At 45.4% G+C, this 18,817-nt stretch overlaps 2 protein-coding genes across 6 annotated transcripts in view; one reads left to right on the top strand and one right to left on the bottom strand.

Annotated features, from left to right (window-relative positions):
- Nucleotides 1-13,567, bottom strand: part of LOC125450039 (tubulin alpha-1C chain-like) — a 38,356-nt gene extending 24,789 nt beyond the window's left edge. The window contains exons 1-7 of one of the 5 annotated variants that reach the window (XM_059643198.1): nucleotides 13,143-13,567; nucleotides 11,804-12,092; nucleotides 10,565-11,021; nucleotides 10,055-10,434; nucleotides 6,034-6,050; nucleotides 5,361-5,489; nucleotides 2,485-2,685 (exon numbers count right to left, since the gene is read on the bottom strand). The gene's annotated coding sequence lies outside the window, so the exon portion shown is untranslated. Of the gene's footprint in view, nucleotides 1-2,484; nucleotides 2,686-5,360; nucleotides 5,490-6,033; nucleotides 9,572-10,054; nucleotides 11,022-11,803; nucleotides 12,093-13,142 lie in introns of those variants that run through there. The other 4 variants (XM_059643199.1, XM_059643201.1, XM_048525991.2 and 1 more) reach the window with 4 other exon arrangements.
- A 1,829-nt stretch (nucleotides 13,568-15,396) lies between these two features.
- On the top strand, nucleotides 15,397-17,729 carry LOC125450040 (tubulin alpha-1B chain-like). Its single transcript, XM_048525992.2, has 4 exons — nucleotides 15,397-15,532; nucleotides 15,653-15,801; nucleotides 16,217-16,897; nucleotides 17,433-17,729. Exons 1-4 carry the CDS (start codon nucleotides 15,412-15,414, stop codon nucleotides 17,727-17,729), a joined length of 1,248 nt encoding a protein of 415 aa, XP_048381949.1. The 5' UTR covers nucleotides 15,397-15,411.
- Nucleotides 17,730-18,817: the final 1,088 nt, after the last annotated feature.

The raw sequence follows: 18,817 nt of genomic DNA, 5'->3' as shown, positions 1-18,817 counted from the left end.
GGATTGGTTGACTAACAGGAAGCAAAGAGTGGGGATAAATGAGTGCTATTCCGGCTAGCAATCAGTGACTAGTGGTGTGCCTCAGGGATCGGTGTTGGGACTGCAATTATTTACAATTTATATAGATGATTTGGAGTTGGGGACTACGTGCAGGGTGTCAAAGTTTGCAGATGACACTAGGATGAGTTGCAGAGCAAAGTGTGCAGAGGACTGTGAAACTTTGCCGAGGAACATAGATACATAGGGTGAGTGGGAAAAGGTCTGGCAGATGGAATACAATGTAAATAAATGTGAAGTCGGGAGTAATAGGAGTAAAAGGGATTATTACTTGAATGGTAAAAAGTTGCAACATGCTGCTATGCAGAGGGACCTGGGTGTCCTTGTCCATGAATCACAGAAGTTTGGCCTGCTGGTACAACAAGTAATTAGGAATGCAAAGAAATTTTATCCTTCATAGGTAAAGGGATTGAGTTTAAAAGCAGAGAGGTTATGTTGTAGTGGTACAAGGTGCTGGTGAGGCCAGACCTGGAGTACTGTGTGCAGGTTTGGGCTCCTTACTTGAGGAAGGATGTACTGGCACTGGAGGGGGTGCAGAGGAGGTTCACTAGGTTGATTCCGGAGTTGCAAGCGTTGGATTATGAGGACAGACTGAGTAGATTGGGATTATATTCATTGGAATTCAGAAGATTGAGGGGGGATCTTATAGATACATTTAAAATTATGAAGGGAATAGATAAGATAGAATAGAGTGGATGTTCCCACTGGCAGGTGAACTAGGACAAGATTGCGTAGCCTCAAGATTAGAAGGAGCAGATTTAGGACTGAATTGAGAAGGAACTTCTTCACTCAGAGGGTTGTTAATCTATGGAATTCCTTGCCCAGTGAAGTAGTCGACGTTACTTCAGTAAATGTTTTTAAAGCTAAGGTAGGTTTTTTTTGAACAATAAAGGAATTAAGGGATTTGGTGAGAACGCAGGTCAGTGGATCTGAGTCCACGAAAAGATCAGCCATGATCTTATTGAATGGCGGAGTAGGCTTGAAGGGCTGAATAGCCTACCTCTGCTCCTAGTTCTTATGTTCTTATGTTCTATTCCTAAAAATGAAGTGTCAACCTGGTGAAGCATGCGAAACAACATAAGCAACAAGTGATAGACTAAATGATCCCACAACAAATGGATCAGATCTAAGCTCTGCTGCGCTGCCACATCCAGTTGTGAATAGGGGTGGACAATAAAACAATCTACTGGAAGAGGACACTCGATGCGGAAGAGTCCACAACTTCAGTGTAAAAGTTATGAATGAAGCATCCACGCCAATCTTCAATGAGAAATACCGAGTGGATGATCCATTTCAACCTCCTCCAGCAGTTCTTAGTATCACAGGTGCCATTCTTCAACCAATTTCATTCACTCTACATGATATCAAGAAATTGTTTGAGGCACTGGGTTATGCAATGCTGATGGGCCCTGATAACATTCTGGCATAGAACTAAGGATTTGCGCAGCAGAACATTGCACATACATGACCAAACTCTTGCAGTAAAGTTATAACACAAATGTGGAAAATTACCCAGGTATGTCCTGTACACTAAAAAGCAGGGCAAATTCAACCCAGCTAATTGTCACTTCATCAGTCTACTCTCAATCATCGTTAAAGAGATGGACGGTGTCATCAACAGTGCTATCAAGCAGTACTCACTCAGCAATAACCCTCTCAGTGAGGCCCAGTTTGGTTTCTGCCAGGGTCACTCAGCTCCTGATCTCATTATAGCCTTTGGAAAATGGACAATAGGGAAGGTATGGCCTAGTGGTATTATCTGGACTGTTAATCCAGAGATCCAGATAACATTCCAGGGACATAGGTTCAAATCCAACCACAGCATATGTTGGAATTTGAATTCAATTAAAAAAAGTCTTGAATTAAGAATCTAATGATAATCATGAATGCATAGTCAATTGTCAGGAAAAACTCATCTGGTTCACTGAGGTAACAAGGTGTGGAGCTGGATGAACACAACAGGCCAAGCAGCATCTTAGGAGCAGGAAAGCTGACATTTTGGGGGGGTCTAGGCCTGAAAAATCAGCTTTCCAGCTCCTAAGATGCTGCTTGGCCTGCTGTGTTCATCTAACTCCACACCTTGTTACCTTGGATTCTCCAGCATCTGCAGTTCCTATTACCATCTGGTTCACTGATGTCCTTTAGGGAAGGAAACTGCCATTCTTACCCAGTCTGGCCTACATGTGACTCCAGACTCACAGCAATGTGGCTGACTCTAAACTGCCCCCTGGACAATTAGGGACGGGCAGTAAATGCTGCATAGCCAGAAACGCCCTCATGCCTTGAACGCATAAAAAAAATGAGCTGAATTCCGGAGGAGAGGTGAGAGTGACGCCTCTTGCCAACAAGACCGCATGTGTTATTGAGTCCTTTCAAACTGGAATCAAAGGAAATCATGGGGAAACTCTGCACTGGCTAGAGTCATACCTGGCATGTATGGAGATTGTTGTGGTTGTTGGAGGTCAGTCATCTTAGCTCCAGGACGTCTCTGCAGGAGTGAGCTGCTTCATCAATGACCTTCCTCCAACATAAAGTCAGAAGTGTCCAAGGCCCAAGACAAACTTTCAGTATCAGACAGGAGTTCACCAACCTGGTCTATTGTATCCGTTACTCCTGATGTGGCCTCCTCTACATCAGTGAGATCAAACATAGACTTGGTGACAGATTTGCGAAGCACCCGTGCTCCATATGCTATAATCAACAACACCCTAATTGCTAACCATTTTAACTCCCCCTCCCACTCCCTGGGTGACATGTCTATCTTGGGCCTCTTCCAGTGCCACAATGATGCCACACGCAAACTGGAGGAGCAACACTTCATATTCTGCCTCAGGAGCCTCCAGCTGACAACCTAAACATAGAATTCACCAGTTTCAAAGTTCCTCCAGACCTGGTCTAATCCCCGCCTCCTTGGCCTGACACTGTCTGTCCATCTCCTTTTCCACCTATCTGCTTCACCCTTCCCACTGACCAATCCTCATCACTCCTACCTGCATCCACTTGTTGCCTCCTACCTACCTTCCCCTAGCCCCAGCCATCTTCCAGCTATTTATTTCCCAGCTCCCCACGCCCACCCCTCACCAAGTCCTGATGAAACATCAACTCTCCTGCTCCTCTGTTGCTGCCTGGCCTGGTACTTGCATGGAACACCATCCATGCAAGTACCCCTTCAAGCCACACCACCCTGACTTGGAAATAATACCGCTGTTCCTTCATAGGCATTAGGTCAAAATCCTGGAATTCCCTCCCTTACGATATTCTGGGTCTACCATTGCACATGCACGGCAGTGGTTCAAGAAGGCAGCAGCCAGCACCTTCTCAAGGCCAACTAAGAATGGGTAATAAATGTAGGTCAGCTAATGATGCTCGCGTCCTGTGAGTGAATAAAAAACATGATGTTCTATAGACTGCACTCAGCAATGTAATTGTTTCTTAGCTCTAACCAAAATGAGCGGGAATAATCAGAGAAGGAATGAGTAAGTCACTCAGAAGCCAGTGGGAGCAACCAGTGAACAGTGGGTATAAAAGCTGCAGGAAGAGACAGAAAGGCCTTAACTCCTTTGACGGTATCCATCCTCCCAAGCACTGAAAGGTTCTTGTTAATCGATGCTGTCACCCCTTCCCCCATTCTTCCTTTCCATACTGTTCTGTACAATTTGTACCCAAGAATTTTCTAATATCCAGTCCTGCCATTCTTTGAGACAAGTTTCTGTTATCCCCACAACATCATACATCCACATGCCTTTCTGTGCCCGTAGCTCACCAATCTTATTACTGCACTCAGTGCTATCACATACAGGCACAAATTCTGGTTTATGGGAGATAGTAGGGACTGCCAATGCTGGACAATGAGATAACAACATGTAGAGCTGGATGAAGACAGCAGACCAAGCAGCATCAAAAGAGCAGAAAAGATGACGTTTCGGGTCTGAACCCTTCTTCAGAAATTCTGGCTATGCTTTGTTTTCATTTTCTCTCATAATCTGAACACACTTAATACCTTACTATTTCCTACACAAATGTTATCCAATTCTTTCAGTTTTCTGTGAACATTAGTATTTGTCTCTGATATGGCCTCCTAGACCCCTCACTCCTGCCAAGTTGTTTAAATAATCCCATCAGCACTAGTAAATCTGAGATAACAAGGTGTAGAGCTGGATGAACACAGCAGGCCAAGCAGCATCACAGGAGCAGGAATGTTTTGGGCACTAGTAAATCGCTCTGCAAGAAACTCATCTTTGTTCAGGTGCAATCCAGATTCTATAGATCCAATCATACCCAAAGCCAGTCCCAATATCCTCTCTCTTACACTATCCTTCCAGCTATGCATCCATCTGCTCTATCCTCCTACTTATATATTTCCTTACACAGGGCAAAGAAATCATGAGATTACTGCTTGGAGGTCTTTCTTGCTAATTTCCTACCAGGCTCCATAAAAATTGAGTGCAGGAACACATCCATTTCTGTTGGTGTTATTTCTACCAATGTGGGCCGTGACTGCTGGCTACTCACCCTACCCTTCAGGGCTCTCTGCAGCTGACCTTCGCATACTTGACAAGGTGTCAACACACCATCTTTGTTTCATATCTTCTCCCACCTGTTATCCTGGTTACCCTCTCTGTCTCTGTCTCTGTCTCCGTCTGTGCCTCATCCACTCAAGTACGTCTTTAACCCCACTGTGCTCTTATCTCATTTGCTGCACTCAAAAACTCACCTTTTTGCTCTCTTGCTTGCTGTTGCTTTTATGCCTGCAGCCCTCTCACCTGTCCTGCTCTGCTCACACTCTCTCATTTCTTCTCCCTTGCTGCTTGCTTTATTCCCACTGTGGCCTTGCCTCTCCTGCTGTTCTCACGATGTCTTTCTAACTTTGTCGCTCTTCCTGCACATTTTACGCCCACAAGTTGCTCCCATTGGTCTTTGAGTGACTCTCTCATTACTCTTTTCATTCCTGCTTTTCATCGCCTCTCTTGCTGATCTCACAGTCACTCTGACTGCTCCCTTCATCCTTGTTGCTTCATTTCTCCTCTCACTGGTTGCTCAGAAATTCTCTCACTCTCTCAATGTTCCTGTTATCCCTGCTGTACACTCTCCTTTCCATGCTGGATTTCCAGCCACTGTCTCTCCCTTGTCCACCTCTGCCCCTTTTATTCCTGCTGTGATCATACCTCTCCTGCTGGTCTCGTACTGATTCTCACGCTCACTCGCTGCTTCTTTTATCCCCACTGCTGTGATCTCACCTCTCCCACTGGACTCACAGAAGCTTTCTCCTGTCTCTACTCCTGTTATCCCCGCTGAATACTCACCTGCTGATCTCAAATAGTGACTCTCTCATCCCTTCTCTCTGTTCATTTCATCCCTCCTGTTGCTTGCTTTTCCCACTGGACTTGTAGCAGTGTCCCAGTTTAAGGCCCTTCAAATTGATAATGGTGATGCTGTCAAACAAAATAAAGAAATGATGGGCAATATGAATTGCATTGTATTTACAGCAGAGGAACAGGTCAGCATGTTAAAACATCCAAAGAAACTACTATTAATACAGAGTCAAGACACTCACTAAAATTAATGTAACCATATTGTGGGAAATCTACAGGATCAGTTTGTTTTCCATACAAAGGTTTAGGAGATTTGGTGAGAACACTGAACATGTTCCAACTGTGATCCTAAACAGTGTCATGGATTAAGGAATCACTCCTTTAGACTGGACAGTTAAGGAAGATGTGAGAAGTGACTAAAAGAATTAAATTCCAGGTTGATCAAATCACTCACTAGAGGATATTACACAACGTGAAGCTTATTGACTTCAGAAAATCACAGCATTTTTATGGCACTTTAGGAGGCCATTCAGCTCATTATATCCATGCTGGCTTTCTGAATGAGTATTTCACTTTGTGCCATGCTATTGTTATTACAGTTGATGGTAATGCTGGACAAGTCAGATCTTAGAATGTAACCAGAATTGATAGATGATTTACTTACGCTTTGCAGTTGGTTAACTTGATGGTTCACCATTGAAGAAGATACATTTACATGCAAATTAAAGAAAGAAAAACTCCAGTTAAAAAGATTATAATACAAACATTAAACAAAGGATTTTCTCCCAGAGGGTTGTGGGTATCTAGAATTCACTGCCATTTAAGCATAACACAAACCATCACAAGAAACAAGGTTACAGGCCAAGAGCTGGAAAATGGGATGGGAGTAGACAGATGTTTGATGACTGGTATGGTCATGCTGGGCTGAATGGCTTCTTTCTGTGCTATAAAAATTCTGTAACCTTAAAGTTTCAACTTGTTTCCCAACACTATCCATTTCAGAGACACAATCCCAAAGAAGTCATATTCCTAATTTAACTCTACGTTTCACTCAACTGCTGACTACCCAATGTCTATCCACCATTTATAAGGCTCAAGTCGGGAGTGTGAAGGAATACACTTCACTTGCCAGGATAAGTCCCGTTATAAGAATAGTTAAGAAGCTCAGCACCATCCAGAAAAAAAAAGCAACTCTGCTTCTTTGCCACCCCAACCAATTATTTCAATGTTTACTTCCCCATCACTGATGCTCAGTGATGGTAGTATGTAACAGCTTTCAAACACACTACAACAACTCAGCAAATCTGGTGGGCAAAGCATTAGAAAGGGCTCTGAGACACAGGATCTATGATCACTCAGAAAGGCACAGTTTGATTCGTGAGAGTCAGTATGGATTTGTGAGGGGTTGATCATGCCTCACAAGCCTTACTGAATTCTTTGAAGAGGTGACCAAACACATGGATGAAGATGGAGCAGTGGATGTGGTACACATGGATTTAAGTAGGGCGTTTGATAAGGTTCCCCATGGTAGGCTCCTGTAGAAGGTAAGGAGGCATAGGATCGGGGGAAATGTGGCAGATTGGATTCAGAATTGGCTGACCCTCAGAAGACAAAGGGTGGTAGTGGACAGAAAATATTCAACATGGTGCTCAGTTATGAGTGGTGTACCACAAGGATCTGTTCTGGGTCCTCTTCCATTTGTGACTTTTGTAAATGATTTGGATGTAGGAGTGGAAGGATGGATTAGCAAGTTCACGGATGATACCAAGATGGGTCGTGTTGTGGACAGTGCAGAGGGCTGTTCTCGGTTACAAAGGGACATTGATAGAATGCAGAGCTGGGCTGAGAAGTGGCAGATGGAGCTTAACCCTGAAAAGTGTGAGGTGATTCATTTTGGAAGGACAAACTTGAAAGCAGAATACAGGGTTAACGAAAAGATTCTTGGCAGTGTGGAGGAGCAGAGGGATCTTGGGGTTCATGTTCACAGTTCCCTGAAAGCTGCTACCCAGGTGGAGAGAGTTGTTAAGAAGGCGTATGGTGTGTTAGGTTTCAGTAATAGAGGGATTGAGTTCAAGAGCCAGGAAGTTATGCTCCAGCTATACATAAGCCTGGTTCGGCCACTTCTGGAGTATTATGTCCATTTCTGGTCACCTCATTACAGGAAAGATGTGGAAGCGTTAGAAAGGGTGCAGAGGAGATTTACCAGGATGTTGCCTGGAATGGGGGGAAGGTCTTACGAGGAAAGGTTGAGAGAGCTAGGGCTTTTCTGTTTAGAACGATGAAGGATGAGAGGTGATTTGATAGAGGTGTACAAAATGATCAGAGGTATAGATAGAGTAGACAGCCAGAAACTTTTTCCTAGGATGGAGGTAACTTTTACAAGGGAACTTAGTTTTAAAGTGAAAGGAGGCAGATATTGGGGAGATGTCAGGGGTAGGTTCTTTACTCAGAGAGTGGTAGGGGCATGGAATGCATTGCCAGAGAGGTAGTGGAGTTGGCCTCATTAGGGGCATTTAAGTGGCTATTAGGAAGGCATATGGATGATAGTATAAGGTAGGGGTGGAGGTTAGATAGACCTTAGGTTTTGGGTAAATGCTCGGCATAACATTGTGGGCCATAGAATCTGTACTGTGCTGTACTGTTCTATGTTCTATGTTCTAAATCTCTTTTGACAGAAACATCCAAACCTTGAAACACTTCCACCTTGAAGCACTAGGTCAGTACATGCATGCGAACACTGGAACATATAAATTCTTCACCAAGCTATACAACATCCTGATTTTGGCTGTAACCCCAGAGGAGACAGCCACACTGAGCCCTGCCAAATTTTAACCATCCCCCCCAGACCTCCCCCTGACAGAAGACGAACAGTCAGTCCTCAGCAAGGGGCTCACCTTTGTCCCCCTCCACCCACACATCAACAAACACATTGAAAAGTTTTTCCACCACCTCCGCCTCCACGCTTACTTCTCTAACCATGAGCCTAACCCTCCCTCCACTGACCCCTTCACCCGCCTGCAACACAAGTCCTCCACCTGGACACCACCCCCAGGCCTCCTACCCTCCCTCGACCTCTTCATCTCCAACTGCCGTCGAGACATCAACCGCCTCAACCTCTCCATCCCTCTAACCCACTCCAACCTCTCCCCTGCAGAACGGGCAGCCCTCTGCCCCCTCCGCTCCAATCCCAACCTCACCATCAAACCCACAGAAAGGGAGGCGCAGTTGTAGTATGGCGCACTGACCTTGACATTGCTGAGGCCAGATGCCACCTTTCTGACACCTCCTCCTAGCGCCCCTTTGATCATGACACCATCCCCGAGAACCAAACCCTCATCTCCCAAACCATCCATGACCTCATCACCTCAGGTGACCTCCCACCCACAGCCTCCAACCTCATTGTTCCCCAACCCTGCACTGCCCGCTTCTATCTCTTTCCCAAAACCGAAAATCCCACCTGCCCTGGTCGACCTATTGTCTCCCCCTGCTCCTGCCCCACCGAACTCATCTCCACGTATCTAGACTCCATTTTCTCCCCCTTGGTGTAGGAACTCCCTGCCTACGTCAATGACACCACCCACGCCCTCCACCACCTCCAGAACTTCCAATTCCCCAACACCTCATTTTCACCATGGACGTCCAGTCCTAAACACCTGCATTGCCCAAGCAGATGGCCTAAAGTCCCTCTGCTTCTTCCTGTCTCGCAGGTCTGACCAATCCCCCTCTACCGACACCCTCATCCGCCTAGCCAAACTCGTCCTCACCCTCAACAACTTCTCTTTCGATTCCTCCCACTTCCTATAGACAAAGGGGGTGGCCATGGGTACCCACATCAGCCCAAGCTATGCCTGCCTCTTTGTAGGTTATGTGGAACAGTCCCTCTTTCGCACCTACATTGGCCCGAAACACCACCTCTTCCTCCACTACATTGATGACTGTATCGGCGCCGCCTCTTGCTCCCAAGAGGAGCTCGAACAGTTCATCCGCTTCACCAACACCTTCCACCCCAACCTTAAGTTCACCTGGACCATCTCCAACACATCCCTTACCTTCCTGGACCTTTCTGTCTCCATCTCAGGCTACCACCTACAAACCGATGTCCATTTCAAGCCCACCGACTCCCACAGCTACCGGGAATACACCTCCTCCCACCCACCTTCCTGCAAAAATTCCATCCTCTATTCCCAATTCCTTCACCTGCACCGCATCTGCTCCCAGGATGAGGCATTCCACTCCCATACATCCCAGATGTCCTTGTTCTTCAAGGACTGCAACTTACCCGCCCCCCCCCCCCCCCCAACACCCCGCAGTGGTTGAGAATGCCCTCGACCGTGTCTCCCGCATTTCCCACACCTCATCCCTCACATCCCGTCCCCGCAATAACCGCCAAAACAGAAACCCCTAGTCCTCACATACCACCCCATCAAACTCTGGATACTACGCATCATCGGCCATCTACAATCTGACCCCACCACTGAAGACATTTTTCCAATCCCACCCTTGTCTGCCTTCCGGAGAGACCACTCTCTGTGCGACTCCCTTGTCCGCTCCACGGCCCCCTCCAACCCCACCACACCCGGCACTTTCGCCTGCAACCGCAGGAAGTGCTACACCTGCCCCCACACCACGTCCCTCACCCCCATCCCAGACCCCAAGATGACTTTCCACATCAAGCAGATGTTCACCTGCACATCCGCCAATGTGGTATACTGTATCCACTGTACACGGTGTGGCTTCCTCTGCATTGGAGAAACCAAGTGGAGGCTTGAGGACCACTTTGCAGGACACCTACGCTCAGTTCACAATAAACAACTGCACCTCCCAGTCGCAAACCATTTCAACTCCCCCTCCCGTGCCTTAGACGACATGTCCATCCTGGGCCTCCTGCAGTGCCACAGTGATGCCACCTGTAGGTTGCAGGAACAGCAACTCATATTCTGCTTGGGAACCCTGCAGCCCAATGGTGTCAATGTGGACTTTTCAAGCTTCAAAATCTCCCTCCCCCCACTGCATCCCAAAACCAGCCTAGCTCATCCCCGCCTGCCTAACCTGTTCTTCCTCTCACCTATCCCCTCCTCCCACCTCAAGCCGCACCTTCATTTCCTACCTCCTAACCTCATCCTGCCCCCTTGACCTGTCTGTTCTCCCCGACTGACCTCCCCTCCCTACCTCCCCACCTATGCTCTCCTCTCCACCTATCTTCTCCTCTATCCATCTTCAGTCTGCCTCCCCCTCTCTCCCTATTTATTTCAGAACACTCTCCCCGTCTCCCTTTTCCGATGAAGGGTCTAGGCCCAAAACATCAGCTTTTGTGCTCCTAAGATGCTGCTTGGCCTGCTGTGTTCATCCAGCTTCACACTTTGTCATCTATGGTCTCTGGGCTTGCGGTTCTTGTGTTGGTAGGGTACGTAGGCGCATCCAATGGGCTCCTGAACAATAGACTTGTTCCTGAGAGCTCTGCGGGTCTTGCAGTTGGTCTGGTTGGGCCTCCTCAATATCAGGTCACTGTGGGGTCAAGTCTTGTTCGGCACTGGTTGGGCCTCGCTTCCAGATTTCCACAAGGTGTTCAGGCTTGTGGGAAGCCGATGGGCCCTTACTTCCCTCGTCTTGCGATTCCAGCATTGGTAGTTGAGCCTTGTTGGTACTTTAAACCTGAACGTAGGTGTAAGAGAACATTGTTAGTAATCCTTATAAACATAGAACTCAGGTTTAGAAGAGCAGAATGATTATAAGATACTGAAGAATAAGATCTGCTGTATATAGCTTGTAAAATGTCACCACACTCCAGCGTTACCTTAAAATCTTTAACCTTTCTAGGAATCTTTCAATGTTTTATCAGACATCTTATGAAATGCAAAGGACTTTTTCAGTTGGTCTAAGGTTAGTGAACAGTTTACAAATTAGAGTTAAGTCTTTCAGAATTGAAACCACAAAAAAAAACTTCTACCCATATATCCATACAACAATGAAACGTTTCCTGAAATTTCTTGGCATAAAAACATCAATGTTGTTGGCCCAGGGTTTCCCACTCTGTCACCCCAGCTCCCAACATCCATCACAGTGGAGGCTGAGGGGTAACCTTATAGAGGTTTATAAAATGATGAGGGGCATGAATAGGATTATTAGTCAAGGTCTTTTCCTCAGTGTAGGGGAGTCCAAAACTAGAGGGGCATAGGTTGTTTGATTGATTGATTCATTCATTCATTTATTGTCACAAGTTCCAGAGTACAGTGAAAAACTTTGTTTAAGAGCAGTACAGGCAGATGACAGTAAGCAAGGTTGTACAGATTAAAGGGTGTTATAAAAGAGGCATACAGATTACATTGCACAGGGCGAGCGCTAAACGAGATCAGAGTTAGCAAGATTAACATTATTCGAGGCTGGAGAGTCCATTCATCAGTCTAATAATGGCTAGGAGAAAGCTGTTCCTTAACCTGCTGGTGCATCTGTTCAGGCTTCTGTACCTTCTGCCTGATGGAAGAGGTTGTAGGAGATTGTTACTAGAGTGTGATGGGTCTTTGACGATGTTGACATCCTGTCTGCTGCAACGAGTTGTGTAAATGGAGTCCATGGATAGAAGGGTGGACACAACCTTCTGTACTTTCTTACAGTCCTGGGCAGGCCAGTTGCTGTACCAGGCCATTATGCACCGGGCAGTATGCTTTCAATGGTGCATCTGTAGATGTTGGTGAGGAAACTCATGGATGTGCCAAATTTCCTGAGCTGCCTGAGGAAAAAGAGGCATTATTGTACCTTCTTGGCTGTCACATTTACATGCAAAGTCCAGGATAGGTTGTTAGTTATCAATCACTCCAAGGGACTTGATGCTCTCCACCCTCTCAACCTCAGTTCCATTGATGCAGATGGGGGCTTGGTTCTCCTCCTTTCTTTTGGGGTTTAAGATGAGAGGGGAAAAATTTAAAGGGGACCTAAAGGGCCACTTTTTCATGTACAAAGTGGCCCAAATATGGAATGAACTTTCACAGGAAGTGGTAGAGGCTGGTACAATTACAACATTTAAAAAGCATCTGGATACGTATATGAATAGGAAGGGTTTAGAGGGATAAGGGCCAATAAGAGATAACACAATGTGGAGCTGGAAGAACACAGCAGGCCAGACAGTGTCAGAGGAGCAGGAAAGCTGATGTTTCAGGTCGGGACTCTTCTTTAGATTTCCTCTGATGCTGCCTGGTCTGCTGTGTTCCTCCAACTCCACACTGTTATCTCTGACTCCAGCATTGGCAGTTCTTACCATCTCAGGGCCAAATAAGGGTCTGTTTCCATGCTACACATCTCTATGACTCTATAACTCTGGCTTGGCAATTCCATCAAGGTGAACACAACTAAATTTCACACTAACCTTGTTCCCTATTGCTGCATGCACTTCCTGATGGTGACCTTCACACTCAATATGTTGTAAATGAGGCTTGTCATGAGCAATCATCTGTGGTGGAGGTCACTGACTCCTGCTTTGAGCCAGCTAACTAAATGGGGAATTAAATACATGGCATGCTCCAAGCTGTACTAAGGAGATGTGTTATCAATTGGCTTTAATGTACCTATCACCATCATCAAGAAAATTTGCTCACTCCAGTTTACTGTTTGTTGTCTAACTGAAGGTAACTCTGGGTCCTGTGTCCAACTCACCGGACCTTAGAACAACAAGGTTTATGGCAATCTTCTCTCCGACTCGATCAATTCATCCGTTTAGTCTTAGTCAATAGCTGTTCTGACATTCAGGGACAGGAATATAAAACAATATAAATATTACACTTGCCCGAAGAGGAGTTCCATCTGAGAGTTGTGGTGAAATTCTCTCACACTGACACCTTAACTGCAGCCTTGAATTTCTGCGGACAGTGTTGCTTTTAAATAAGGATGAAGCTATTGGAAAATTTGAGAAGATGTGATTAAGACCTGAATTAGCTCCTGAATGTACATAGAACATAGAACATTACAGCACAGTACAGGCCCTTCAGCCTTTGATGTTGTGCCGAACTGTCATACCAATCTGGAGCCCATCTAACCTACATTATTCCCTGTACATCCAAATGCTTGTCCAATGATGACTTAAATGTACTTAAAGTTGGCGAATCTACTATGTAGTCTCACTAAACAAAGGTCTTCCATCAAAAACAGAGATTTTAAGCCTGCACAAATGGTGTACAGTTTTCTGTCCCTGCAAAATGCATCACTTTATACTTTTCAGGATTAAATTTCATTTGGCACTGTTTAGCCCATCTGACCAGCCTGTCCATACTGGTCTGTAGCCTAAGGCTTTTCCCCCACTGCGATTTACAACATCAATGATTTACATGTCATCTATTGATGTCCAATGAATAAACAAAGTTCGGCTATTTGTGCAGCGATGGATGACATGAATTCTTATATTTATCTTTTTGGAAACTAAGAATTAGTCCTAATGAAAACTCTTTCCCGCTTAATTACAATCCTGTTTATGGTTCCGGGGGGGGGGCACCCGCGAAAGTCCAGTGTTTTCTCTGTAAATGGACGAAGTCAGCTACGTTTTTTGTCTTGGATATGCATCAACCTCACATTTGATGATAGTTATACTGAATGGATCCTTGGCCACTGGTCCTTGTCCACAGGAAGGGGCTGCAGGAAACATGGAAGAAGGCCCTCGTCACACGTGTGAATGATAATGAAGAGGGGGACATTGGCCATTAATCACTGGATTGAAAGATTGAGAAGGAAAAATAAGTATGATCAATTCACAATGGAAAGGTTCTAAAGGACAAATTCAACAACCATTTAAAACAGGATCACAGCAGTACACATTTCAGTAAGAGAATAAAAAGAAGAATAATTAATGAACATTTGAGTGTTGAGATAGAATTGTTGGAACTTCATTAGCTTGATGATGTGTGATTAATCTCTGGGGTCGCATTAAAATAGATGGATTCAGAATCATAGAATTATTATAGTCCTGAAGGAGGCCATTCAGTCCATATGTTTGCACTGGCTCCCTGAGCATTCTAACTTAGTGCTAATCAGCTGAGATTTCCATGTAACCATGACTGATTGATAGATGATTTTTAATTTTCAGTTTGACTGAAGGAGATTTGATCAACAAAGATAGCCGCGTTGCCTAGTGATCCGCCATCAACAGATCATTGCGATTGATTGATTCTTTGCGCAAACGGCGGAACCAATCAGCGCCGGGCATCAGTGAATGTTTGTTATTGTTGATTCTCTAGGCAACCATAATCTTTTATTGTCGGAGGCCAATCAGAGCACGGTTCGGTTGATTGGAACATTCTATGGAGCGCGGTATAAATAGGGCGAACGTCAACAAACTGCTCATTCTCAAGAACGGCAAAAAAAGAAGAAGATCATGGTGAGTGGGTACGAGATGGCAAATGCATTGGGTAATGGCTTTTGATCAAGACAATGAGTCCACAGGGAAAGCAGGATCCATAGAATGGGTGACAGAATTTATTAGGAGGGTGAATACATTGGAAGAGTGGAAATTCACAGAAAGAGTGAGAACCACCGGGAAACAGGGGGAGTTGATAGCAAATGCAACAATTTAAGATGAAGCATAACCAACTGGGAGGGAGCTAATCCCCCAAGGAAAAGAAGCTCAAAAGGAATAACAGCATCCAAAAAGAGAGAAGGGAATAAAAATGTGAAGAAATGAAAAGCACAGGGACAGACCGTATCTATGGAGTATGTATATCAAAGAGGGAGTGGGAATTCATAGCGCAGGGAATCATGCAAATTAGGATAAGGGATGGAATGATCCTCAATAAATTGAGGTTGAATGGAGGCCTGTAAAAGTGAGACCAAGTTCATCAGATGGTGATCACAGTGAATTCACAGTGTGTGAACCTGTTGCTCCTCACACATCTTTCTCTTTACTGTTGTACTGACTGATTTGAAGGTGTAAAAACAACTGTATTTTCTTTCTCCTCTTTAGCGTGAGTGCCTTTCTCTTCATATTGGCCAGGCTGGAGTGCAGCTTGGCAATGCCTGCTGGGAGCTGTATTGCCTGGAGCATGGGATTCAGCCGGATGGGCAGATGCCCAGTGACAAGACAATTGGAGGAGGAGACGACTCCTTCAATACTTTCTTCAGTGAGACCGGGGCAGGAAAACATATCCCCCGTGCTGTGTTCATCGATCTAGAGCCCACTGTGATTGGTAAGAGATTGATGATAGGATTGTTAGCTAGTTTTCTCATTAAACTCCTTGCAACTTGGCAGGAAGGCATCATATTTGCTGGAATATTCTATGTTTTAAATATGTACTCTCAACCTGCAGATGAAGTCCGCACCGGCACATATCGACAGCTGTTTCATCCTGAGCAGCTCATCACTGGCAAGGAGGATGCAGCTAATAACTACGCCCGGGGTCACTGCTCCATTGGGAAGGAGATTGTGGATCTGGTCTTGGATCGCATACGGAAAGTGGTAAGTTGTATAAAAATGACAGTGCTCAATCCCAGCTACAGCTTGTTATTAGCCACTCACATTTTGCTATTTCCCACTGTTTCTGTGCAAGGGAGACCTTATCAGTGGCCACATGATTCACATACACAAATCCTACTCATTGGCTCCTGGGTCACTATTACTGTTACTCCAATATTCCCATCAACATGCACATACAATGGCTGGGATACCCATTGACACCACACTCCAAGCACAGTCTCTATACCCCTACTGCTTCACACTCCTTGCTCTATAACTCATCCAGCTGATCTTTGTTACTGTCTTCCTCCAAGGGACCAATATCCTCTCCATTCTCCTGTCCTGTGTAGACAGTTCTCTGCAGCACTTTAATGACTTCTTTTTACATTTTAATTTACTGCCCTTTATTTGCCCACAGGCTGACCAGTGCACAGGGCTGCAGGGATTCCTTATCTTCCACAGTTTCGGGGGTGGCACCGGTTCAGGTTTCACTTCCCTCCTGATGGAGAGACTCTCCGTTGACTACGGCAAGAAATCCAAGCTGGAGTTCTCCATCTACCCTGCTCCCCAGATCTCCACTGCAGTGGTTGAGCCCTACAACACAGTGCTTGTCACCCACTGCACCCTCGAGCACTCCGACTGTGCCTTCATGGTGGACAATGAAGCCATTTATGATGTTTGTCGACGAAACCTCGACATTGAGCGACCAACCTACACCAACCTCAACCGTCTCATTGCACAGGTGGTGTCGTCCATCACGGCATCACTCCGGTTTGACGGTGCCCTCAATGTGGACCTGACAGAGTTCCAGACCAACCTGGTCCCCTATCCCCGCATTCACTTCCCTCTGGTGACCTACGCACCTCTCATTTCCGCTGAGAAGGCTTACCATGAGCAACTCTCAGTGCCAGAGATCACCAACGCCTGCTTTGAGCCAGCCAACCAGATGGTGAAGTGTGACCCCCGCCAGGGCAAGTACATGGCGTGCTGCATGCTGTACCGAGGAGATGTGGTTCCCAAGGATGTTAACGCTGCCATCGCCACCATCAAGACCAAGCGCTCGATTGCATTTGTTGACTGGTGCCCAACTGGGTTCAAGGTAAGTGTGGGATTTGTGTTCAATCCATGGGTCCCTGGAGAAATGTGGAAAATGTAGGTCACATCTCTCACGCACAGGCATGTCTACTCTATCCAGATAAAAAGCTGACTCTCTGTCCACAACCATCAAGAACAAACACTCCCTTTTTCTGGATCAAATCGGACCTCCGTCTGAGTCTTGAGTCGAACTGAGTAGAACTTGAGGAGAACTTTGATCCTTGATTGAAGCCCTCAGTCTGCCATGTGAATATTGCCTGAAAATAAAAGCATGGCTTTCTCAGAATCATAGTCACATTGGAAAGAGGTAATAAAAAGCTGAATTAGCTATGAATGCTGCCTCACTGTGCATATTCCACGAGAAACTGAAGCTTGAAATTTGGGAGAAAAGCAATTGATCAAGCAGGTCTGGGTACTTGTCCAGTGACACATTCATAAATCTAAGCTTGAAAATTACATTGTAACCAGCAGATCTGATGTTGTTGCATCGGTTTGTACAGTTGAATCTGGCATATTTTTTATTCCCTTTTACACTATAGGTTGGCATTAACTATCAGCCCCCGACAGTGGTACCAGGGGGTGACTTAGCGAAGGTGCAGCGGGCCCTCTGTATGCTGAGCAACACCACTGCCATTTCCTTGGCTTGGACTCGCATGAACCTCAAATTTGACAAGATGTACGCCAAGCGAGCCTTTGTCCACTGGTACGTGGGGGAGGGTCTGGAGGAGGGGGAGTTCCAAGATGCACGGGAAGACATGGCCTCACTCGAGAAGGATTATGAAGAGGTGGGGGTCGACTCTTCTTCGCTGGACCGCAAAGCAGAGGAAGAAGAATAAGATTTATTAATTTAAATTGTTAAAAACCTTTTAACTTTATTTCACAATGTTATTTTCTATATTATTTCAGAGAATAAACTTATTTTAAAGAAACATGTGTAACAATTTAAATGCTCAGATGTATGACAATCAATTGAGAAATAGCATTAAGATAGATGATCGAAGAAGACCATTCTCCCTGAAAGTAGTTTAATGAAACTCCTAGGGCTGCAGTACATGGGAACAGTCTTTAATTAAAACTCTGCAGTGATCCTGATAGTCTGATTGAAGGCTAGTAGACTGATTAACATGGTTCTCACAGAAAAGAAACTGAGAAGTGAATCTCTGATAGATTGGAAAGTAGGGGTTGAGGAAGTCCCTCACAAAAGACTTAGCTAAAGTTCAGTGGAATGAGCTGTGGATGCTGTAAATCAGGGACAAAACCAAAGTTGTTGGAAAAGCTCAACAGGTCTGGCAGCATCTGCGAAGAAAGAAACAGAGTTAATGTTTTGAGTCCGTGACCCTTTCTCAGAACTCAGTGTAGCTAAAGTTTCACACTCGTGGAATATGAGGATATAGCTTGTATGAGCAGGGTTATAATGAAACAGTGCTTGATTCCTCTCTGGACATAAAATTGAAGAGCAGGTCCAGGGATCTAAGACCATACGACCATAATAGGAGTAGACTGTTCGGTCCATCAAGACTACTCTGCCAATTAATATGATCACGGCTGATCCAACACACCTCTCATCTATTTTCCTGTGTTCTGGCTGTAACTGTTGTTTCCCTTACTCATCAAGAATCTACCTATTTATCTCAGCCTTGAGTATACACAAGGACTCTGCCCCATAGCTCTCTATGGCAAGACATTCCAAAGACCCACAACGCAGTCTTGTTGGCACTCCTTTGTCCTCAGTCTAAGCCCCCCGTCCTAGTTTCTCCCATGATGAGAAACATTCTCTCAGCAATTACTCTGTCAAGTCCCTTAAGAATCTTATATAGTTAAATGAGATCACTCCTTGTTCTTCTAAATTCTGGCGAGTAGAGTCCCAACCCTGTTTAACCTTTTCTCATGAGACAATCCCTCCATACCAGAGATCATTTTACTG

This window comes from Stegostoma tigrinum, chromosome 49 (genome assembly GCF_030684315.1).
Source record: "Stegostoma tigrinum isolate sSteTig4 chromosome 49, sSteTig4.hap1, whole genome shotgun sequence".
Lineage (NCBI taxonomy): Eukaryota > Metazoa > Chordata > Chondrichthyes > Orectolobiformes > Stegostomatidae > Stegostoma > Stegostoma tigrinum.
The sequence above is the reverse complement of the archived record's forward strand: the minus strand, read 5'-3'. Positions and strand labels throughout refer to the sequence as shown.

What these genes read in the sequence shown, in the direction of transcription:
- LOC125450040 (XM_048525992.2), top strand. Translation starts at nt 15,412, where the DNA reads ATGCCCAGTGACAAGACAATTGGAGGAGGAGACGACTCCTTCAATACT. An exon ending in TCTAGAGCCCACTGTGATTG is followed by an intron (nt 15,533 to 15,652) that starts GTAAGAGATTGA and finishes CTCAACCTGCAG; the next exon opens with ATGAAGTCCGCACCGGCACA. An exon ending in GGTGCCCAACTGGGTTCAAG is followed by an intron (nt 16,898 to 17,432) that starts GTAAGTGTGGGA and finishes TTTACACTATAG; the next exon opens with GTTGGCATTAACTATCAGCC.